At 37.3% G+C, this 24,285-nt stretch overlaps 2 protein-coding genes across 2 annotated transcripts in view; one reads left to right on the top strand and one right to left on the bottom strand.

Moving 5' to 3' along the window:
- The window catches only part of ADAM10 (ADAM metallopeptidase domain 10), a 39,577-nt gene extending 38,253 nt beyond the window's left edge, over positions 1-1,324 (top strand). Inside the window, exons 15-16 of the mRNA XM_072345742.1 lie at positions 542-668; positions 1,118-1,324. Of these exons, the coding sequence (XP_072201843.1) occupies positions 542-668; positions 1,118-1,212 (222 nt within the window). The 3' untranslated portion in view covers positions 1,213-1,324. The remainder of the gene's footprint in view (positions 1-541; positions 669-1,117) is intronic.
- Positions 1,325-6,003: 4,679 nt separating this feature from the next.
- Positions 6,004-18,249, bottom strand: LIPC (lipase C, hepatic type). The gene is made up of 8 exons (XM_072345721.1): positions 18,046-18,249; positions 16,322-16,501; positions 14,846-14,963; positions 13,093-13,326; positions 11,486-11,728; positions 8,497-8,617; positions 7,589-7,807; positions 6,004-6,109 (listed from the first exon to the last, which is right to left on the bottom strand). Exons 1-8 carry the CDS (start codon positions 18,247-18,249, stop codon positions 6,004-6,006), a joined length of 1,425 nt encoding a protein of 474 aa, XP_072201822.1.
- Between the last annotated feature and the right edge of the window lie 6,036 nt (positions 18,250-24,285).

The following is a 24,285-nucleotide window of genomic DNA, read 5'->3' as shown; positions in this document are numbered from 1 at the left end:
GAATTAGAAAATAGTTCATGTTAACACTTCAATTCACACCATTACGTTTTCATGTTAAGGTTCATATTTTAACTGGTTGTGTTCTCACTTTTTAATTCTTTAGTATTAGAGTGTTTTGCTTGCTTTTAAGGTAGTGAGTTTTCTGACTTTCCAATAATTCTTATTTCCGTTATTCTTCAGTAGTAATAGACTGATGGGGGAAAAAAGCTTCAAAGAAATGTGTTACAAAACTCCACGGTCAACTTTATGTAAGTTGTTGAGTTTTAGGCTTTTACAGCTGTATTGTAGTACAGGTATCTCCTGTGGAATGTTCTTCTGATGATCCTATGAATCTTAAGGAGTTTTTCTTGTGTAAGAACTTTGAATCAGTTTTCCTTTCAAATGTTAGGGTTTCTTTAGTGGTATTTCCAGTTAGTTTTCGGATGACTGTGAAAATGCAATAGAAAGCCATACACAGTGTGTATTCATGGCTGTGTGCCTCCCCTGAATGCAAAGGGAAAAAAACAAAACACCAAATTCTTTTCTTTTTTAATGCTTTTAGGCTCATTGGTGGGCAGTATTGCTTATGGGAATTGCCCTGATCATGTTAATGGCTGGTTTCATTAAGATATGCAGTGTTCATACTCCAAGCAGTAATCCAAAGTTGCCTCCTCATAAACCACTTCCAGGTAAGTAGATAAATATTTTATCCTCTATTTTTTTTTCTGAAGGGAGAAATTCTGGTGTCCCGGTCTGCAGTCTATTGCCTGGTGCTACAAAACTTGAAATGGAATTCACGCCATGGAAGCAATTGATGGAAATAGAACTCTTTCCTTATGTCCCTGTAATATAATATGCATATCAAAAGAAAGTCTTTGAAAAGGCTGTCTGTCTCAGAGTTCCTTTCATTTTTATATTCCATACTACGTTTCAAAAGAATTGGGCTGTTAAAGGAACCACTACTGAGATAAGCAAAAGTACTCAATAAATACTGAGTGTGTTTACTCATGTATTTAAAACATTGCAAGTCTGAAGCTTGTCAGAGAAGTCATTATATTTATCTCCTATGGGCTGGGCAACTTTTCTGGGAGTCTTTTCTTTTGCATTTGTTTTAATAACGTGCCTTTCTTTGAAACAGGCACTTTAAAAAGGAGGAGACCACCACAAACTGCTCAGCCACCACAGCGACAAAGGCCTCGAGAGAGCTATCAGATGGGACACATGAGACATTGACTGCAGCTTTTTGCCTTGGTTCTTCCTAGTGCCTACAATGGGAAAACTCACTCCAAAGAAAAACCTAATAAATCATTGTCCCCAGTCCAACTCAAAAATTGAAGAAAACAAACAAACAAACAAAAAAGCATGATTTGCCCTCCAAACAAGTGGGAATGGTGAATCCTTTGATGAGTGAATCTTCCAGCTCAAAAAGAAGAAAAATGTTTTTCTTGCATACTTTTAATTTAGTGGCACAAAATCCTAGAGCATCATGATTCTTTCTCCCTCCTGTGCTCTTCATTGCTGCATTTTCTTCACTTGCAGGCAAATATGGCTGTAGTAAAACTTTTATTCAAGAATTGAAAAAAAATATCTATTTTTCAACTGCCAGACAAGGCTAGGAAGCTAGACCACCTCAGCATTGGAGACGTGACTTGCCAATGTATATACATTGTTATATGCAGACATGTATTTCTAACGTACACCCGTACTTGTGTGCAATTGTAAACAAGAGAATTGCAATATGGATGTTTCTTTGTATTATAAAACTTTTCCGCTATTAATGAAGAAATTACTGTTTAATTGACATACTCAGGATAACAGAGGATGATGGTGTGTAATGGTCAAGGATCCTGTGATGCTTTACACAGCAATTTTGAATCAAACTTTTTATCATGATCAAAGTTGTTTCGAGCACTCATTTTATCTTTTATCAAACAGCTGCTAAGACATAGCATACGAGATTGGATGATCTTTTAGAGATACAGCAGGTGTTGTGCAACCTTTGCGAATACCAGAATGTTTCAGATTTGTGGTAGAGCGTCTGATGTCTTGTAGCTCAGCATAAGTGTTTTTAATTTGTCTGATTATTCAGTTAAATAATGAATAGTTAGATGAAAATCTTCCATGCTTTAGTAGAAAATTCTGCCTGTTTTTCAACTTGTTTTAAAAATTGCAACTGATTATTTGGGATGTTCAATATTCCTTCGTTGTGATGAGTTTGTGATTCCGAGGGGTGAGGAAAGAAAGAGAAGCAGTGGTTTGTTTTTTTGTTTTGTCTCTTTTAATTTATCAGATACTCGAGTAACTTTTCAGCATGATGCTGTTGGCCGATAACCACTAAAGTAGTGATTTGCCCATCTTAGTGTGGCAGAGTTAAAACTGTAGTTAGGACTACCATCTTTCCCAGGCGTTTTCTAACAGTAGTGAAGTTCGACAGCACAATGTCCCATTCCAAAGTTTTTATTACGAATGTAAATAATTGGCATTTTTAAAAGTGAAAACAAAAGATTTCTTAAGGTGCTTACTGCTATGCAGGAGATGAAAGGGGGGCATTACAAGCTGTTTAAGCTTTTGATATATTTATTGCTTGTTTTCCAAAAGCACCGAGCTAATTAGAGGCATAAATGGCTATGATTTTCCTGGCTTTGCTTAGGAGAAAATTGACTAAGGTCGGACAGGCTTCCTTTGTTTGCTTTGGGTTTTTTAGGTTTTTGGGTTTGGTTTTTCTTTTCCTTTTTTGTTTTGTTTTGTTTCTTAAGAGTATAAGGTTTACACAATCATTCTCATAATGTGACGCAAGCCAGCAAGGCCAAAAATCTTACTGAATATAATGGGATCTCTTCCTTGTAAACTTGTACAGTATGTGGTGACTTTTTCAAAATACAGCTTTTTGTACATGGTTTAGAGACAAATTTTGTACATGAAACCCTGGTCCAATAGACTATATAAATAATTCTAAATGATCTTAACTAGATAGAAGTGTACGTAGTTGCTTTTAAATCATTTTAAATACATTTGTTTTAAGACTGTGCAAAGATTGGAAGTGGGTTTGCATTTCTAAAATGGTGACTTTTCTTCAGCAAGAGTTCTTAGTAACTTCTTGAGTGTGGTAGACTTTGGAACATGTAAATTTTTTGCCTGTAATGTTATCCTGTGGTAGGATTTTGGCAGACAAACGCTGCCCTATTTTATTTTGAGTCTAAGTTAAATGTTTTCTGAAAAGAGAAATGTGCACTGAACTCCACTGCAAGTCAAGATGTGGTAAATCAAAAAGAAAGTTCAAGGCAATGGAATACTACTGTCAATTTCATGTCCACTGTGTTTTATACAGTATCTTTTTTTTGTTCACTTTGGAAATTTTTACTAAAATTGCGAAAAAAAAAAATAAAAATAAAAAATAAAAATGAAGTATTGTGCAAAGATATGTAAGGTTTTTTGAAACTTGAAATGCATTAATAAATAGACTTGATGAAATCAGCTTTTGAAGATCCATTTTCTTTTGAAACCCTTTTTAAAAGCAAAAAAGAATATGCAGACTTCTTTTTTTTTATTTGCTGAAAATGGGCAGTTGCCCTCAGAAGCAACTGCACCATGTGTGTGCTCTCCAAGTGCTTCTCTGTTCACGTCCTGTGGTTAAATGCAAGGGTAAATGTTCTTGTGCTTTTTAAGGCAAATCTCTGAAAATGTCTGTCTTTGTTGCTGTGATCATGCATGTGATTTAAAGCTCTCTCTTTTTCATCTTTGAAATAGAAACTACTTACTCGTGGGTTATTTGGGCCTGGAATTACAGCTAGAATATGGCTATGGCTACAATAATGATTGTAAAATAAATGTATTTTTGAGGAGGAATACCCCAATGAACATAGAACATTGGTGGCTCATTATAACACAGGTGATGAAAAGCTCAGCAGTCTTTATATGACTCTAAAATGTGCTTCCTCTGACAGGAGCAGACTGATGATGGCTTTCAGGGTCTCAGTTCAGTTGCCTGGAGTGATCCAGGAAGTTTGAGCACAATGTGGGGCACTGCTGTGGCTACTTGAAATTAGAGGTATGGCCTCGGTATTTTCTTCTGGCACTGTCAGGCAGTTGGTGCACTCTGCCACGTAGGCTTTATTATTTTTAAATGAGGAATTAGTCTAACAGCTGTCAGAAACACAGGATTTACTTGGGACAGGATTAGATTGAACATCTGATTTGTGAAAAGTGACATCAGAATAAATTTATTTGTATCTTCAAGAGCTTTAATACCGAATGTTCTCTTAATTTTTCTGTTTGACTGAAGAAAAGTTTTCAAGGTGTGTTAGCTGAGATGCCTCCTTGTTTACATTTGAACTGAAAGATGTATTTTCCCCAGAAAACTGAACAGTCCCCAAGCTGAAGTATGGCTGTTATTTGGCAATATAAGCACACAGCAGACAGCTTTTTGACTGCTTTTCCTGGAATAATGCTTTTAAACTTCTTTCTACATTTAAGATCCCTATATCAACCTTCTTGCCACGTAAGTAGTAGTGCTATTAAAAGCTAGTTTTACTGCCCCAAATATGTCTGAAGTGTGTTTGTGTGTGTTGCTACAGGAACACCATGACTTAAAAGGCTGTGAGGATGTGTGTTTTCCATCACAGAACTCATCAGAAGCTGTCTGCCATCCTAAGCGGTTTTTATGAGGTTTTTATTTCAGCCTGTCTTTTTCTGTATTGCTTATACCCGTTTACTTACATGGGACGTTAGCTACTGAAAACAGCTTTTAAAAGTTAGGAGTTACTCTTCTGAATGACCAACAAAGTTGACTGCATTCACTGATGCTGGTTCCCTGCCTGCAGGATTGCTGGTTCAGCTCTGCTCATTCGTTGTGCTTTTTAAGTCATTCTCGCTTTAATTCTGGCAACATCTAAATATTTTGATTTCAAACTTCCTTCAGTATCTTGGTATGATATCAGTTCTTGTGACTGCCTTCCAATTTAGAGAACATTTAGAACAAATACATTCAGAATAGTCATAGAAACATAATTTTTAATGACTATTGTACTTAGTTATTCAGTGACAAATGAAATACTTCCTACTTGTTGCTACTTATTTTACTGATGCTCTCCTGTAAGCATAAAACACGACTGATCCGAGATGGCGGTGTTTATTTATGTTGTTTACATTCCAATATAGGAAACAATGGAATTTGGTATGTTTGAATTCCTCAGATTTATTTATCTGCCCTGACAAAAAAAGTGTTAACATTTTCATTTATTAATGCAGTTTAAAATGATAATAAGATTTGCTGTGCAGCAAATTAAAATGTAAGAATCTCAAGTGTTACACGAACAAGTAAATACGATTTTCATGTGAAAGTTAACAGAACTTCTTTGTGCTACAGTTGTAAGTAGTACATTAAGCATTGTTAAATTACTATTAATTTAAGTACCATAAAACAGTTAAATGGCAAAGCATTTTCCAATAAGGCACAGCGTTTTGGGGTGATATAGTTATTTTCCTTGCCATATAGCTATAAGGAATAGCTCAAGCTTTTTGCACATTGAAATGTTTCCTAGTTTTTGAAACTCATCAAGTCAGAAATGCAGACTTTGTTGGCAGCGTTACCTATTTCAGAGTTTGTTTACTGTTGAACTCCACAATGAAATAATTCAGGAAACATTTAATGCGTAATCACTATTAATGTTTCAAAGTTTTTAATTGGAAACAAAACTACGTGCAAAGATCTGTATCAGTGATTATTTCAAATAGTAGCGGTTTGATTTCCAGCAAGCATTATTTCAGACTTTAATTTCAAATTAACAACTGCTGTCAATAAAGTTGCTCATTGATCACTGAGAGCAGGTTTGCTTGGCAGCAAAATGCCTTTCAGTTTGCCATTGCATCGCAGAATTTACTTTTTTCTTCTGTATTCTCTTCATCACCTCTGAAACTACCAGGATTTTTAAATTTGTGCTTAGTATAGCCATGTATTTTTACAACATCCTACTGGATGCTGGCTAATTTTCATGTATTTTGGTTATTAGTTGGTCTTTTTTTTGCTCACTTTCTTTCTTGTTGCCGAAATCGATCTTCGCATCTCACAAATGTTTTCTCTTGGTCTGGATAAAGGTGAATGTTGTCGATACTTTGAGAGCAAAATGTCATTCTAGGAAGAAAACACAACAGGTAACTATAATTGTACTTTTAAGGGATGCCATCTGTAGAAGAAATACACTCTAAATACACTGGCTTTGGCTGTCTTTATATTTCCTGTACTTACCTTCCTCTGACATCCCAGATTTCACAGAAAGAAAATAGAGTGTGTTATTCTTTAAAATACTGACAAAGACTTCTGCATCTTCTTACAGCAAAAAAGCTTCAAAATAGAGTTAGATACCTGAAAACACCGCCTGAACTCCCCGCACCATTTGCCCTTTTTCTAGTTTGTCCTAAATAGTGCATCAGTAGCAATTGGCTTGTTCTGTCTTAATGGAACAACACTACTGGAGAGGTACAAAATCTTTCTTGTTTTTTAAGCAGCCCTCCAATTTGCCTTGTAACACACAGTTTAATTTGTTTTGGCAGCCAGGTCAGTACCGAACAGCAGGAGATGTTACAGAAACTTTCATTTGATTTTATTTTTTGGCAGGAGTGAAATGCTGGGTTAGGAAGAAGTACCTACAGAGCACAGTTTCAGAAAGGGCAAAGAAATATGTATTATGATCCTCCTCTGCCACCCTTCTAGACTGTCTAATTTGTGGGGATTTTTTGTTAGCATCAAGCAGCTGCAGCTCTGCCAATAAGTACCGTTCCACAGGAAGTCTGCGTGTGGTTGTAACTGCTGTGCTGGAAAGGAGACTAACAAGGAGAAACACCTGAGGCTGAGCCACGGTTGCAAGGTAAGACATGATTTTCTTGTTAATTAAAATGTTGCGTTAAAATTTCTCAAAGGATTAAAGCAGTAGGAATAATTACGAGCTTTGTTATTTCTTCTGGCTGAAATTTCTGTCTGAATAAGCAATTTCCAAGGTGTCAATAGCGTTTGCTGTGTTTTGAGACCACCACCACTCAGATCTGTGGGTCCAGTTCCAAAACAAGTGTAGATTGAAAGGAAAATCACTGAAATTGTCTTATTTTTCCAAGTAGGATTTTGAATTTTCAAGGCCTTAATGTTTTAATCAATGTTTGTTTTGTCTTATGCTTGTTTCTTTGAAATTTCATATGGCCCTTATAATCAGAAATTGTTATCATTTATTACTATTGCGTAGATAAAAATGCATTGCTTGTTTGAATTCTTCCTTGGATCTGTTTGCTACCTCCTTCTCTGTCTTTTATTCGCAAATATCAATTACACTGTTACCCAAGGCAATGGTGCCTTAAATTCACATTAGTGTTATTAGTGAGCCAGAATATTTCCCACAAATCACTTTTGGCCTGAGAACAAAAATTCTTCTCACAGGTCACTTCAAAATCAAGTGCTGTCATCTGAGACTGAAATTAAAAAATAATAAAGTGATAGAGCCTGGACATGGATAAACTCAGCTGCTTTGAGTACAAGGCCTCAGATCATTGCATTAGAGCTAGGAGCACCTGTTTGCTAAGTGTCTGCCTTATTACAGCAATATGTTCTTGTCATTACACTTACTTTTGCTGTGTTTCCCCTGCTTTCACTCGTATTGTCTTCACTATGAGCCCTGGTCGGTGAGTGCCTTTTGTCCACGGTATTATGGTTTGAAACCTGTCCCAGATATTTTTCCAAACTGCAGTTCCTTCCCATTTAAACTTGATCATTAGTAGCTCGCCAATATCAGTGTCCAACGTGATGAGAAAAGAGTAGGTTTTATTCCCATTAATTCCTTCAACTCTGCAGAAATCAAAAACAGATTAATGTTATCTCAGTTATAATGGGTTGATTAATTTCATTTAAAAAATAAACTACTTCCTTTGAAATCAAAGAGCAAACTGTTCCCTCCGTTCAGGGAGAACATTACCGTCTCTTGCATATTCTTCCTTTAGGTGAGTACAGCTGTGAAATATAACAGCTTGCTTGGAAAAAATGGCAGTTCAGAGAAGCTTGGACAGCTAATGAAGCACCAGTGGTTTCTGAATGCAAAAGATGTGTCCCATAATATTATTCGTGTTACACATTCTGTCTCCTAGAACAGGCTGCCTTTGCTTTTGATAATGCCAGTAGCATATCCATGGAGAGAAATAGCCAAAATCCTTTACATTACAGTTGCTTTGTTTAGTTTTAATTGATTACCGCCCTCTGTTTGCTTTGGGGTGGACCAAAGTGGACAGGATACCAAACCTTAAGAGAAACTTCCAAGATTGTTTGTTTGTTTAAGAGATCCTTAACAGGAAACGTGTATGAATAATTCAGAAATTCATCATTTTTAGGGAGTGTTGGTGAAGAGAGGGCAACTTCTGGTTTGTCTCCGATTACTTGTAGTTAAACCAAGTAATTCACAGCTTGATTATCCAAGTGACATGTTAAACTAGCACTTTTGCACTTTTCTTACTTGTCCAATGACATGTAATGTCAATACTCACAGTGTGATAGGCAGGTTTTTAGCATCCTCCTTAGTGCCTGTCAGAGACATGGTAAAACTTGGGTCTATCTTCTTGCCTTGGATTTCATTTATGAAATGGATCTTGAACTGATAGTGATAGACTGTAGAGAGGAAGAATTTACAAAGTGATGAGATGAATGGTCAAAGAAACAATAGATTTGTCAGATGTAAGACTGTCTTTCAAAGCAGGAATTTGGCTGATACTTCCATTTGATTTTCAAATGAATTTGTTACAACTAAAGCATATGTGTGTGTGTGTGTGTGTGTGTGTGTGTGTGTATATGTATATCACTGATGTGTTGTATTAGAGCTTGGGGCCCTACTGCTCTTTTTAAAGTGTTGAGGAGGGGAAGAATGTAACCTGGGCAGAGTTCCCTTTGTAGGGTAAAACACTCTCCCATGGGAAATGCTTTTGCTCTTCTGAAATTCAATCATTGGAATGTCTGGCAAGCTTTGTCCAACCAGCAAAGGAATCCTTCTGGCTGGACACCTTTAGAGGTGTACAATAAAGACTGAAGACCTTATAAGATGTTGTCAGGCTTTTCCTCTGGTTAGAAAATCTCCTTGCAGAACAAAAGACTTTCCTTGGCTGCATGATAAAGCATTGTGCTTAATATGCATCTGTTAACAATGCGACTTTGTTCCATCACATTACTGTAAGAAAGATGTCATTAGTGCTTTGAGGTTTGGTGGTTTCTCCAAGAAACGTGTTTAGGAAAGTCTTTGAACTGAAGATAATGGTATGTTTCTGAGAAGGAAGAATGACTAAGGAATTGTCAGTGTACTGATCACAAGCTGTTTGGCATTTGGGGAACTACAAGAGACAAAGAAAAAAGCCCCACCCATACAGTTAAAGGCCTTGAGTACACAGATATTATCATCTAGTTTTGAATGTCCAACACCTTTCTGTCTAGCAAGTCTACCAAAAGAAAAGATCTGACTGTAGCCACTTAAATGTACTATGGAAGAGTTACTATTGGGTGATAATGGTGCTTAGGTATTTTCAGCTTGACAGTACCCACGTGTGGTGGCTCTTCATCAACTTCTGACATCAACATTAGACCCGTTGCCTTCTGAAAAACTTTTTAACATCACTATATTTTACACACCACCTGTCAGGACATACCATTTGTAGCTCTAATTCATCACTGTTATACATTGATGAACACATAAAAATAAAACCAGATGTGCAGTGACAATGGAGATTTCTAAAGCAAGGTGGTGTTAGTTGGCTCTAAAACACTTCTGCAGTGTGGAATGTGGTTTTCCCATCTGCAAACTGCCTCCTCGCCCACAACCATGAGATTTAGATGTTAGGGAAGAAACCCTAAGTCATTTTTTATTGACAGATATCAGAAGGTACTCGGGAGAATTAATGGGTGGTGATATTTATCCTTGCAATGTGGTAAAACTACACACAGGAAAGAGTTCTGTTAAGAATTATTGTACTGTGTGTGTGTACTTTCATATTATATATATCATTATAAATGCCTTATTTATTTATTTATTTATATCATTATAAATGCTTCTGAGTGGAAGGATGCTCAAAATCACCTGCTCCAGGCTTCGCACATAATGCTACTACTGTATACTTCCTGTATATGCACAGACAGACCTTTGTGCAGCTCTGAGCTTCCACAGTGGAAGCCATTTGCTAGAAAAACTGTTTTGTATGTTAAAGAACAATATTTTTTTTCTTTTGAAAAGTTGCAGAAAGCAAAATGACTGGTTCTTTGCTGCCAGCCAGAAATGCAGACCTGACATGGACAAAGTGTGCAGAAAGGCTTGTTTACAAATCACTTATTGCTATTCAGTCTTGCTCTCTGGGTTTTCTCTTTGTGTAAAAGTTGAGTGTTCTTATGAAGTCTGGTCTTGTGCAGTGCTTATGATACTCAAAGGAGAAAGGTGAGCATGTTTATATAAAAACTTTGGTTGGCTCAGGGTCTCTTCATGACTTTATAATTGTTAACTTGTTTGTACCAATTGACCAATTTCAAGCATAAAAATGCAATGCGTTTAAAATCAAAATCAGCACCAGTAGGACACAGTTGCAGCTTGTGATGAATTATCTGTGTCCATGGAAGGAAACAGCACAGGTGTGTTATTTCTGTGCCCAGTGTGTGTATGTGGCATCATCAGAGCAGTGCATATTCCCCATTCCGATGCTGACCTGTTACACAGCAAAACACCACTGGGAACTGCACGGCCTTTACAAATCTGTAAGTCTGCTCCAAGCAGCTTCTTGTGACGTTTTTAACAAGTATGAGATCCTCAGTGGGTTCAACTGCTCTGAGTGTCGGTCAGGGCAGAGTATCAGGCACTGTGAGAGGAGCTGAACTGTGTGATGCAAGCAGGTGCTGAGGGGGATTCCTGTGGCCTGGGCCTGTGCTGGGGGAGGCGGGAAACCGAGTGTGCTGTGCTCTGTGGTGATGCGCACGGTGTGGGTTGCCTCACTGAACATGGCGGTTCTGCTGTTCTCTGGATAAAGTAGTTTAATGGTAAGAAACCCTAGACTAACAGTCTCTTTGTTTTAGTGCCACATTCTGGCATGTAAAAGTCCATGCTATTCTGTTGTCTGCTGGCTGAAAAGTAATAATTTGTGTGTAGAAATAATTTATCTGTAGGCAAACTACAGGAAAAAACTGTGGACGAATTTGGAACGTGAGGCTTTCCAGGCCTCCCACAGCAGTTGTGCTGCTGCTTTGGCTTGGCTACATGCCTGCAGATGCTGTGGCACTCACATAGGACAGCTATAGAAACTCCTGTTGACCAAGGCCCCAGGCAGCTCTGAGGCCCAGATTTGATGCGAGGCCATCAAGGCAGCCTACCAGGATTCCTCACTGTCTGCAAATTGATTATCCCGCAGATATTTGTGAGCTTTAGTAAGTGAATAATCAGGATTACAAAGCCTAGACTCATTACCACACTTCATATCCAATGTGGAGGCTATAACAAATATCCCCACAAACCTTTGAAAGGCATACGTGCTCGCGTTTTCAGAAAGAGTTTTCTACTTTTTGGGAGCCGTTCCTCTCGGATGTTGTAGCCCAGGGTGTTGCACCGGTTCTTCCTACAGCTGAGGCACAATCCTTTGTCAAAGGTGTTGATGTCATTGCACCAGTACGCTGTGCTTTGCTTGTCCTTGTGAAGCAGGGAGTCAATGAACAAGTGAACTGACCTCTCATGGGCACATTTCACAGTTTGTGTGATACCTGAAAATGCACAAACAGTACTTTTGTCATTCCTTTGTACTGTTCCAGCTGCAGAGTAGCCAACTGTATATGTTGCTGTGCTTCCTCCACCCCTCTTACTACAGAAATGTCACAATTTTTGTCTCAGAAGTCATATATGCAGCAGCAGTACTTCTGGGATCTTCCAAAACAGCTTGGCTGAACCCACATGCTAAAAAAACTGAATAATTTCCTGCTTAAATTTGTGAAGCCTGCCTGCACAAGATGGTAAATATGAAGCTTGATTGCATTGTCCTGACTGATAAGTTAATTATGAAATACAGAACGAGGCTACATGCAGCCTTTCAGATCATGCTGTCCTCAAGACTGCTGTCTTATTCTGTGGCTTCTGTTGATGTTTGGATGCTTACATAACATCATATTTTGTCCCATCAGAGTTAACAGGTTCTAATGTTGAATTTTGCCTTCAGCTATAATTGGGGGGAAAAGGGCACCCGAAAATACATGAAATAATACATGAAATACATAATATTTACTAAACAAGTAGATGTGCTTTAAGATGGATGCCTTTTCTCTTCTTTTCTAAAAGGAAATTATTCTTTTAAATATTTCAAATCAAATTATGGAAGTTATTTTTCTTCTGTGTAATTTGAGTATACCACAGTGGACTGTTTTTACATGACTTTGCTGATAGGATTTCTATATGATGTCATGAATTATCTGGTAAGAAGTAAGATCTGCTTTTATATAGTTTAGTGATAACTGAGAAATGTCAAGTGAACAACATTTATTTTTCTCAGTTAACTGTTTTGGCTGACACCATGCATCAGCACCTTTATCTTTTTTCACTATGTTGCATTGTCTCTGTACGTTTATGTTTTAGGTGCTTTGGAAATGGACTTCTACGTGTATAAAACCAGCTTGGAACATTGACAGTGAAGTTCCACAGAGAGCATCACCCTGTGTGCAGCTGAAGGATGGTGACTTGGGGAAAGGTGAATTAAGGTGAGTAGTACAGCTTTGTGTTTTGTTTGATTTGAAATAACGAATTGCATGCTAGACAAATCTGGTTTAATTAGAATGTATTTTCTCGTTTCCTCTACCACCAAAACAAATACCTTTGAAAATTATTCAAAAGTTCTCGACAGCAGTGTGAACTCGTGGTCTTGTTCTCACAAGTGCAAGGCAGCCACATCAGTCAGTGAGAATGATTTGAGCTCAGTCTATGTAAAAACCTTGAACCAATTTCTAGAAAAGAGACTTCTTTATAATGGGAGAGAATGCTCCCTATTTGCTGTTTTAGCACCATAGATCTATGTGGTTTCCCAGAGATAGCATAAATCCAGCTGCAGCGCTGCTGCCCTTGCTGTCCCATTTGTTCTTACCAGTGATCCCATATTGTGCAATGTGGTTATACACATGCATGAAGTGACAGCCAGGCTGAAAGGTGCCTCCATTGGGATAAAAATCGAAATGGGCCACGGGCTGTTTGATGCCAACACTGAGACCCATGTGCTGTTTAGTGAACGTATGAATTGCATCTACGAAGTTTGCATCATCTGGAGATAAACGGTCTGTTGGTGACATTCCTTCAAACAAGGGGCCAGCAGGGTCAAGGCCTGCAACAAAAGCACACAATCCAATTGTGATACAGTATAGATGGGCTTTTCTCATACCATTTTGTGAAAAATGTCTGATAAATATTTAAAAACATACATCACTGGAAATGTACAAGGCCTTTCACTGACAGAAACAATGCTAAGAACACTTGTACTGCACAGGTGCATGGATACACCAAGAGGTAAAAACAGACATAATAAACAGTAACTGTTATACACACAAGGACACAGACTGAGATAGATATGTTTGTTATAGGTAAGCCAAGCTCACTACTGCTTTGTCCTTTGAGAAATGTTTACTTAATTTTGTTCTTTGATACTCCAGGGGTCATGCGTTTCAGAGGCCCTTTTGGAAACAGCAGTCCTACAACAAAGTTGACTTTTAGCCTACATTTCAGACTTGTAATTTTTAAAGCTTCACTTCCCAGAATCCCAGATGCCGTGTATAATAATTTTCAAATGACTGCAGTACTCAGAAAAAATAATATTCCAGTTATGCACGTTGTTTTTAATTCACTGGGTGCTTTTGTATAAAACTCTTCTTGCGAACTGATTGCTGGAAAAATGCTTACTGCATAGTTTAAAGCTGCTGTTTAGCTTGGAGAAGGAGCTTCTAATACTTCAGGTTCTTCAGTTGGTAGTATGGGCTGATGTAGCTGCATATATATAACTGGACAAGACTAATAGCAGAGGCTTCAAGGATTACAAGGATGTCACCCTGAAGGCAAGACTTTTCCTTTTAACAGGTTGTGTCAGAATGAATTTTTTGAGCTTATTGTTACAAGGCTGAATAATTTTTGCTGAAGAGTGCACATATAGTAAATGTGCCTTAATCTTTTTGCTTATCCATTAATCAAAATTATGATGTGTTAATGTGATTTGAATAGGCAGTGGTAAGGAGCTCAAATCCTTTGGTGTAGTACACAGGTGTCAATATTGTGATGTGCCATGTGATGTAAGCTTCTTGCCATGCAGGCACCATCACAAGAGCTGATTAAGTAAGGGACTGTGGTTTATGGTCATGAATCCAAGAGAGGTGACACACACACAGAGCAGCTGGAACTGGAGATGAGAGCACTGAGTGTGGCCAAGGATATGTGGAAGCTTGAAGATGTTTACCTTATCTCTAATTCTTTATCTGCAATGGGAAACCCTAGGAAGGGCATACATTTGGACTTCAGATGATGTATAGTTTTGGTGTTGGTCATGTAGAAACAGAATGTCAAATTTTATAAGTTCATAAGACCCAAGAAAGCAAAATAGATTTGTTTCATGGAGATACTCTTTGAAAAGGAAACTACATACAAAATCTGTTCAGATAGGGCAGGGAAAAGGCACAATAATTAAATGCAAATGTTGGCCAGCAACGTTAGTTAAAATTCCAGCAGCCGCTGCTGTGATTAATAAAAAGAGAAAAAGAGGAGTTCTTAATTCTAATCTGAACTGACACATCAAATATCTGTGTAATGTAGGAAAAGAAATAAGTCAGGTGTCACATTTATTAAAATAATCCTTTTACCTGTAATTCTTCCAATCTTGTTTGTACCGCTGATGTAACTACCAGCAAACCCCGAAACATGAGCTCCTAGGCTGTACCCAATTAGATGAACATTGCTCCTGGAAAACTGAATGGATTCCTGGAAGATAACAGCAGTTTGATTTAGATGCAGAAAATGCAACAAGTAAGCTAGTGAAATGCTTAACTACAAAGAAGGAATACTGTGAGTTGTAACTCAAGATATTTGTATGTATGTACTTAGGTGAAATGAAGTGCTTGGATCGTGCACTAAATTTCTTAGCTGGCTGAGTGTTATTCCTTGCCTCCTTTGTTTGCATCAGGAGAAGGCCATGCATCCGGGCACTTGGACTTCTGTGGTATGCTCAGGAAAGCCATCGACTGAAGTAGTAGGAGTTCTGTTACTGTTTGTTGGAAGTGATATAAGTGTGCATGATGCAGATGTGTGTAAGTGGTGACTCTGGCTCTCCTTCGTGCCTGCTCTCCCTACCTGGGAATGTTGTCTAGTAACTTCTAGCCCTGTCGTTTCTGTTGAAGAGTAGTTTAGCCCTTTAGTGGTACTGGCTGCAAATCTTTCTGCTTTGCAGCTTATTTTCCTTCTACTGCAGACACCACCATATTTAAATGAATGTGTTCAAAAATTCACTGTGAGGCGCAGAAATAAAATTTCATTTCCAATTAGGTAGCTTGAGTTATTACTGATAGCTGGCATAAGAGTTACACAGGGTGCATAGTTCACTTATGTAATTCTCTTTCTAGTGTTTTGCTTTCTGATTTTCTAATATAGTTCTGGAGATAAACGATCCCTTGCAGACTCCTCTGTAATATTTCCATTCAGGTGGCTGCTGGTGTAGCTCAAACTGCTGTAAGAGACAGCCACTCCTTCATACCTAGAGGGAGTTTTGATGAGTGGTCACGACATTAGCATGGCTCTGCACTCATTACTGCCTCCGTGCCATCTGCTCTATATGTATCTGCCTCTTAACAGGGCTCCCTTTAAACTTTGGATCACCAAGCAATTATTTTAGAATAATCCTTGGGAAACAGGGAAAACAAACAAACAAAAAGCCAACAGACATGATGTCATGCTTGAACTCTGAGTTAAGGACAGAGCACAGAAACCCATTTTGCTGAACTAGCCACTTGCAAATGATCATGTGCCTGCTTTCAGTGCACAGGACACTTGCTCTGACTTTCTTTTACTGACCAAGTTCTGAACTTAAAATATTGTTGAGTAGTTTAACAATTCAGAGAATGTCAGCTCTCTGAACAAGTGAGAATTGAAAAACTGAAGTAGCATGAAATGATCTCACCTCTAAGGACACATGGAAGTATTCTGATAAAAATAGTTCTTTCTCTTATATGGTAAAAATTTTTATGAAATCATGTGAAAATTTATGGAAGAAAAGTTATAGGACATTGAAGAAACTGAATTGATTGAAATAAATAAGCATTAACCAGTTAGTACTTATATCTTACCTCCAGCCATTCCACAAAGTTTGCTATCTCCTGTCCTATGTAGCGTGTATTCTGTACAGCAATGGGATAGTGCTGGTGAGCAAATGTAAGCCAATCTGCAATGATCACATTTATTTGTTTATGCTGAGACTTCAGAGCTGCTGCCATTTTCCAAATCCAACTTTCTAAAATCCCATCCACCTGTTTAGATTAAAACAAAACAAAAAAGTTAAAAATGTGGTCTTAAGAGAAACCAGTGTCTACCAAGTGTTCTGTGAGAAAAGCTCAGGGGAATGTAAGCCATAACATGAGCGAGGAGGGCTAGTGCCTGTAACTAAGATTTTTGAGACCTTCAGCATGTTTCATTGCTGAAAATCCTTGATTTTTGGTGGACCAAAAAAATCGAGAATGCATATAAATGTTTTAGGCATGTGATCTCCTTTCACAGAAATGGTGTCCTTAAATATTTTCTCTCATCCTGGGGTAACTGAGATTACTGATTAACAAGAGACACTAATGTCCCAAAAGTTTGATTTTTTTTTTTTTCAAGAACAGTTGTCCATGTAAATTTATACTGGAAGGAGAGAGGAAAGCTGGAATGCTACAGACCTGTGAATGTTTGCCTTTTACAGCCATTCCATTTTGAAATCTCTGTTTTTCCTCTCTTTTCTCACTCTTTTCAAGGACTGCATTGTGCTTTCTGCTTCCAATTTGATGGATCAGAATAACTATTTAAGATTTAAGATGAGCAAGTTGTTTGTATTTCCTCAAATAACAGAACATCCTAAACTCTTCGGTCATTTGACAGAATTTGGAAGTCTCAGTTTTGGGTTTCCATTCATACTTCTCTGAAAGCATAATACTTCTGCATATTAAATTAATGTGAACGTTGAACATTGATAGCAGCAGCCTCAGCTCTATAGTTTCTCTTTTAGAAGAGCATAGATTTTGAACATATTCTGGTGTGTGGGAGTCTTGGCTAAGGTAATCTAGGGCAATATTCCATCTCTGCTGTTCTGTGTTATGAGAGTTATGTGCATCAGGGGTGTTGCTCAAGGTTTCTTTGATTGGATATTTGCAGTGGCAAAAGGAAGGCATATTTTGCCTCTTATTTTGTCATACTTATTCTATGAGGATCAGGTTTCTGTTCAAATTAGATGACTTCTTATCCTGCTGTATCTTTTGTTTCTTTTTCAACTGAGAAGCTGATAAAATTTCACTCTAGCATAGAAATTCTATGCAATTGAGCAATTTTTTGGATGTTTTTTCTTTTTTAACCATTTAACTGGGAGCAGTTCAGTGATAATTCACTGACTTTTCAACTAAAAAAGCTTATAGAGAAGTTCTCTCTGCAGGTGTAGCTGTGAGAAAGACGTGGGCAGTTTGTGTGCACTTCTTTCCAAGAAATCTGTAAATACCTGGCAGTGAACATACCAGAGAAATGAAACCTGATATTCAGTCCTCCAGAGACACAGCACATTAATTCTGCTGCTTGTTCTAACTCTGCTGGTTGTAAACCAGGGCTGAAACTAATTCCTGGCATGGCATTCCAGTAAGAAAAGTCATTTCTCAAGCATTCCTTTAGAATCTTGGTGGGGAATCCCCACTTTATTTCTAGCTATGATTCCCACCATCTTTGAGATCCCAGGTTTTCTCCTGATGTTGCTTTTGGCACTAGCATAATGAGGAGGAAAATATATCAAATCAGATGTAGTTTGAATTAAAAATAAAATGTGTGTTCATACCGACCAGCCATGGACTATCATCACGAGAGGAAGAGAGGCATTGAAACTGCATTTGTCAAGAGTCTCCAACTGATTAAACAAAATCTGACATGCTTCTCCAGTTGTATCTGTATAGAGTTGAAATTTGGTTTCTAAGCTTTGCTGATCTTTCTTTGTTCTAGAGTGCTGACTCTGTGATCCCAGTGCCTCTGAAATGAAATTCATAGTAAGTCATAATAGCATGGAATCTAAAACCTGAAGAAGTTACCAGTAAGACAGCTTATAAGGTACAGTAAACTGTTAAGATCAAATGTGTATAATTGTTACCTACACCAGGTGGGCCTAACCTGTGCATTTTCTGTCCAAAAAAATTGATTTATAATTTCAAAGTTTGAGATAGTATAGATGTGCACCTAAATCCATCTATTCATGCAGTAACAATTAACTTCTAGGCAACATGATGCATGATTCTTTCTCCCTAAAAGGATTGGATGAAATATTCTAGTTGTAAAACTTTTAAAAAACTCTTTAGTTGAAGTAGCTTCACACATATAGAACAGCATTTTCAGAAAGGTCTATTGAATACCTGGGATGGTATCTGTTCCTAAGAAAGGAGTGGCAGGGTGAACTGTAGTCTCATCAACATTATGAATTGAGAAGGAAAAAACAATGAATATACAGAGATTGCTGGAAAATGGGGTATAATAAAATAGAGGCTTACAGAAAGCACGTTGTGTTAAGCAAGTGTTGTTTCTCCTTCTGATAAGGCTTCAGACTTTTTATGTTGTTTATCTTAAAATTATCCAGATAACAAATTTGTTAAGTATACAGGGAACGAGAATTAGAGGAAGAAATGACCAGACAAATGAGAGGCTACAGCTCTTTGAAAAGGAAACTTTTAGAGTGGAGAGAGTGTTGTCCTTGGGGACTATTTTTTGGCAAGTCATAGTGTAGCATTTCAATGTAAGAAGCCATCAGGAAAGGTACAAAACTGACAAACATTGGGAGGTGTTTGCAGAGACCACAAAGTTAAACACTAACAGCTTGAGGACCTTGAAGATACAGTAGTATAAGCAGGTAGAATATTCAAATTATGAAGCACAAGGTCATGCAGTTGGTATGGATTGCTCTGTATCTAGAGCTCAAAAATGGAAGCAATGAAAGTGTAAAAAGATAATGGTAATAAACAGCAAAACTGCCTGAGTCATTGTTGTGACTTCTCATGGCTCTGAGAAAGGGAAATGTTATTCCAAGATGCATCAAAGAGATGTTTTTGATACAAAGAGAGAACATTTGTGCCAATAATACATTTAGTAGCAGCGTAAGGAGCAGTGTTCATAGCTCTTATATAGCTCTCATAACCCTCAGGTCATACCAATTCAAGCTGCAACAGATGCTCAACATCACCTCTGAAACGGTCATGCAGGAAGTCAGTGCATTCGATGTATGTCTGTGTTCACTGCAGCTTCTATGCTCATAGAAGCTCTCAGAATGTATCTAAAATCTTAACATATTATTTTCTACATTACATCTACAAATACATCCTGATGCATTCTACAAGAGTGCTCCATTTTTAGCTCAAAATGGCAAACATAAAGATTATTAACTTCTCTTCCACTATATGTGTGCTTTCTTTGGTTTATTCCTCATTTTCATGTTCTCCCTGTGCCTGTTACAATGCTGACACTTTGTTGCTCTATTGTTTGTGCATGTTTCAGAAAACAATCATGAATAGCTGTTTTCTTTATACATCCTCTGTGGGAATGTTTTGTGTTGTTTTTAGCTTGCCAGTAAGCCTAACAAAGGGATTTTAAAAATACGGTTTGAACTTTGTGGCTTTCAAAAGTCAAAATTTCCAATGGAATCTATTGTATCATTAGACAACTGCATCAAGTTATTAATCCATGTAATGACTTGGAGAAGGAAATAGTATCTAAAGAGCCTTACAACACTCTTACTATAAATGTCATGCTTATGACTCAGAGACATGATCAAAGGCAACTACCTTTCAAAGGTTTCATAGGTAAGTCTGCAAAAACTGCAAAATAAAACTGCTGAATATTTTCCAGTGCTCGTTGCAAATGAGTTTGGAAGGTTTTTTGGAAAATTACCTCTTAGCCAGCTGATTTACTGGCTGACTTTGTAGAAACATGGAATGGTTTGGGTTGGAAGGGGCCTTAAGGATAACTTCCCTGCTGCCACCCACCAGCACCTCCAGGGCCGAGGCATCCACAGCTTCTCTGGGCAGCTTGTTTGGTGCCTCACTACCCTCTGAGCAAAAAATTTCCTCTTAATATCTAAAGTAAAATTCCCCTCTTTTAGTTTAAAGCCATTCCCCTTTGTTCTGCCACAAGCAAGATATGGAAAAGGTTGGTCTCCCTCATTCCGTTGTTCTCTGTAGATCTTAGTTCAACATGAATCCTTCAGACAGACAGTACAATATGGTCATGTTGATCCGTATGCTAACATAAATTACCTTCATGCAGAACAGCATGAAAAATGACATGAAATTGCATGACTTCTCAGTACCCTGCAGGAAGCTTATCCTTTCCTTGATTTGTGTTAGTGATGTGTCTATGAGATGCAATAAGACTGCTTTTGTAAACACCACTTAATTGTAGTATAGCAAAGTTTCTTTGTAATTATTTTGAGGTTAGTTTTGGCTGACTGTGTGACCATGACTGTGACTTCTTTTGTTTGTTTGTTTGCTGAAAAGTAAAACCAAAAGACTGATTCCGAGTTTAACGATATGAACCATTTCTATCTTCTTGAATTTAAAAAGTAAAAGGAAAAAATCTACATTTCTGGTAACAGTGGCTCTAGCAGCCGCCTGAATGCTATGCACATTAGAATGCACGAGATATAAATTCATTTATTATTCGCCATTATTCATATTTAATTATTATTCCTATTACTAGTTTTTTGCTTTAGGTGATAGCAATCCTGATTATAATGTCTCCAAACTAAGATGAAAGAAACATGTGAAGAATAATGAGAAGGCTAGTAAATATGAAGAAAGAATATTTTTTCCTCTGAAAGCAGGACTTGGCAATAATAATATGATAATTCCATATGGAATATACATAGTGTATTTGAACTAAATTTTCTGTTTAGCTGTAGAAGCAGATTAATCCAGGAGAGTAACTTGGATCAAATCATCTCAAAAGGTGAGAAACTGAATATTTTTCTTTACTGCAGAATTTTTCATTATCTTTTGAAATTTGCAGGTGCAATCTTGAAGTTTTAAGACTAGTGAATGAATACTGTACCAGAATGTAGACAAAGGTTTGGACACTGACCATGGTTTGAAGCCATAAAATACTGTGTGCTTTCTGGGCCAAGAGATTGAGAATCTAAATATATTTATTTCAATATCATGTCTGGCATAAAAATACCACACATCTGTTTCATGTTGCAACAAAATCTACCTAAAGATGTGTCAGAATGACAAAGTATTGTAAAAGTATATATAGTAAGATCGAAATTTTTGTCAGCCACGTCTTTTAAATTCATTTCAAAATGCAGCATTAAAAACTTTGATTTAAATTGATGTTCCCAGTTATGAGAGGTGGTTTTTCCTGCTGAGAAAAATGATGTTCAGCTTCCTTCTGCAGGAAGAATTTCTCAGTGAGATATTACTGGAAGGGACTGAAGAGAAAGTCTCATTGGCACTCAGAGGCAATTGAAAAATTAAGTAAACTTCAACAGAAGCTGAACTTGACTCTGTAACATATCACAGACGCCCTCGTTTCCAATAGATTGATTTTTTTTGTCACCTAGAAGATGAGGTAATGACACAAATGTGTTCAGGTCCCCCAATTTGATAAATGTTTCCCTTAGAGCCATTCTTGCTAAAAGTGTAATTGTCAGTGTTGCAGTTGGGTACAGAAATACCACATGTATTTAGCATATCCACCTTTACTATTTATCTTGCTAAATTAATATTTCTCTTGTTAGTTTTGAATACTGCATTGATCCATAGCAGTGGAAAGAGTCACTTCTTGTTTGGTTATTATGCTTTCTTTTTCTAATTGTTCTTCCTTGCAAAACTCTTTTTTAATACTTGAAATTAAGGATTATTTTCCACGTTTTCTTTATTTAGAATCAAGTATCAAAGTAATGATTGGAGAACAAGGAAAATAAAGATAATAATTCCATTCCCGCAGCCCCCATCATCTGCCTCCCCACTTTTGTCTTTTTATATCAGGTGAAACAATAATGGAGGCATACTCACGCTCTTGTCCAGTTAAATTAGGTAAATAACTTTTGCCTCTTTTATGTCATTGTGAAGTAATACAAATGTATCAGTTCTCAAAAAAGAAAAAAGAAAAAAAAAACAAAAACAAAAACAAAAAACAAAAACAAAAACAAAAAAAAAAAAAACAAAAAAAAAAAAAAAAAAAGAAAAAGAACAGTGAACTTAAGTATATTAATCAACGAGCCTGTAAGGCAATTGTAGCAAAGAGCAGGGAGACCAGGTCACAAAGAAGCCAGCAATCATTCCATGTCCAGAACTCAGCTCCTGGATTCCAGGCTGATGCCATGTGCAGAACAGTGCACACAGTCTTGCTCTCCTCTCTTGAAAAGGGTGGAGAAGGATGCACCAACTACACAACTATTAAACTGCATGCATTATGTATGGAGTAACAAATATGCTGTCCTCCTAGTTTCCTCATCTAAAGCAAAGCACTTCTAAATGTGAATGTTTAAGTGCTGCTTGTGAAATCCATAATTGCTAAATTGAAATTAGTACCTCAAGGGTTTCATCTGACCTAATCTGAACTATGAAACGAAATACTGGGAAATCATTAGAATATCAATTTTTTCAGGAATACTTTGGGCTAACTCATAATATGGATCTCAGATTGTATTGTTACTATAAATAAATGCTGACAACAACAACAACAGAAATCTCCATCTGTTGCTTAATGCAAACTTTGATAGTTTCAGGTGATATTTAGAAGTAGGTAAATGCAGGGGAAGAAAATACTTGCAATATTTTTTAGTCGTACACTTCACGTTCATTTGACCTTTTATTTCCTGCAGCCTTTCTTTCCAGTACTGTTTTCTTTCCCTTTGTGGAAGTGCTTGTTTGCAAATATGTGCATGACTAAATTCTTGGCCAGAGTTTCTGCCAAAATAATCAGATGCCTGACTTGGAGCTTACATTTCCATAATAAAGGCAAAAAGAAGGAATGGTCTCAAACTGCCTGGATCAAATATATTCTTACGGTGCTGTCAGAGAATATAGCTAATGAATAAAGACAAATATGAAACAAAATAGATTAGGACAGGAAATGTAACAACTAAAAGTGATGTGGTGCTGAGATCTATAAAATCATAAACTGTATGGAAGAAATAAAGAAGGGATCCGTTGTTTGTCTCTTCTAGCACAAGATGTGAGTGTTATTTTGATAGCAAAAGTTGAAGCAGCTCTCCACAAGACATGTACTTAATCTGAGGAACTCCCTGCCAGATGTGATGTAGGTATTAAGCATTTATGGAGGGTCATTTGGAACGATGAAGTGTCTATGTAAAAGAAATCCACTGATGATTACTAAATGGACTGACAGTGCCACTTACTCACAAGATCCTTGAGCTGCAAAAGATTGATGACTGTGATAGTGTATGGGGGAAGTTTTGCATGTGTATGTCAACTTTTCCTGCTTGGGAAGCATCAGCTGTTGGCCACAGCAGCAGATGAATAAACTAGGTGAACCTTTGGTTGCATCCACTACAGTTGGTGTACTGTTTGATGTAGGATATGAAAGCATTTTCCTGTTCAGTTCCAGTAAAATCCAAGTCCTAAACCCAGAAAAAGTAGACAGGAGGATTCAAACTGCATTTGTGTCTTGCTTATAACTTTATGGTTCAGAACATTTCCTTCAGTTTTATTTCTGAGGAACCAAGAAAAAAGTCTCTATTACCTATGCGCATTTTCCTTGCTGCCATTTCTTGTACGATGACACTATCGTGACAGGAGTAAACTGAGCAGTGGAGGGGCACATAGACAGCTTAGCAAAAGATTATACATTTTTGAAGTTTTATTTTTAGGAGAGCTGTGCTGGAAGTGAGAGTTCATTTTCTGCTTATGGCCTTGCTTTTTTTGCTGTGTGATCCTGCAGCGAAGTCACTTGTCTGGTGCCAACTTGCTATGTCAGAAATTCAGCATAATTTCTGGATCACAGCATTAGGTAGGACAAGGAGAAATGAAATGCATGCAGCATAAATGCATGAAGGTCAGAAAAAAATATTTAGGAA

The sequence above is a fragment of the Excalfactoria chinensis genome, chromosome 10 (genome assembly GCF_039878825.1).
Source record: "Excalfactoria chinensis isolate bCotChi1 chromosome 10, bCotChi1.hap2, whole genome shotgun sequence".
Classification (NCBI taxonomy): domain Eukaryota; kingdom Metazoa; phylum Chordata; class Aves; order Galliformes; family Phasianidae; genus Excalfactoria; species Excalfactoria chinensis.
This window is presented reverse-complemented; position numbering and strand designations above follow the sequence as displayed.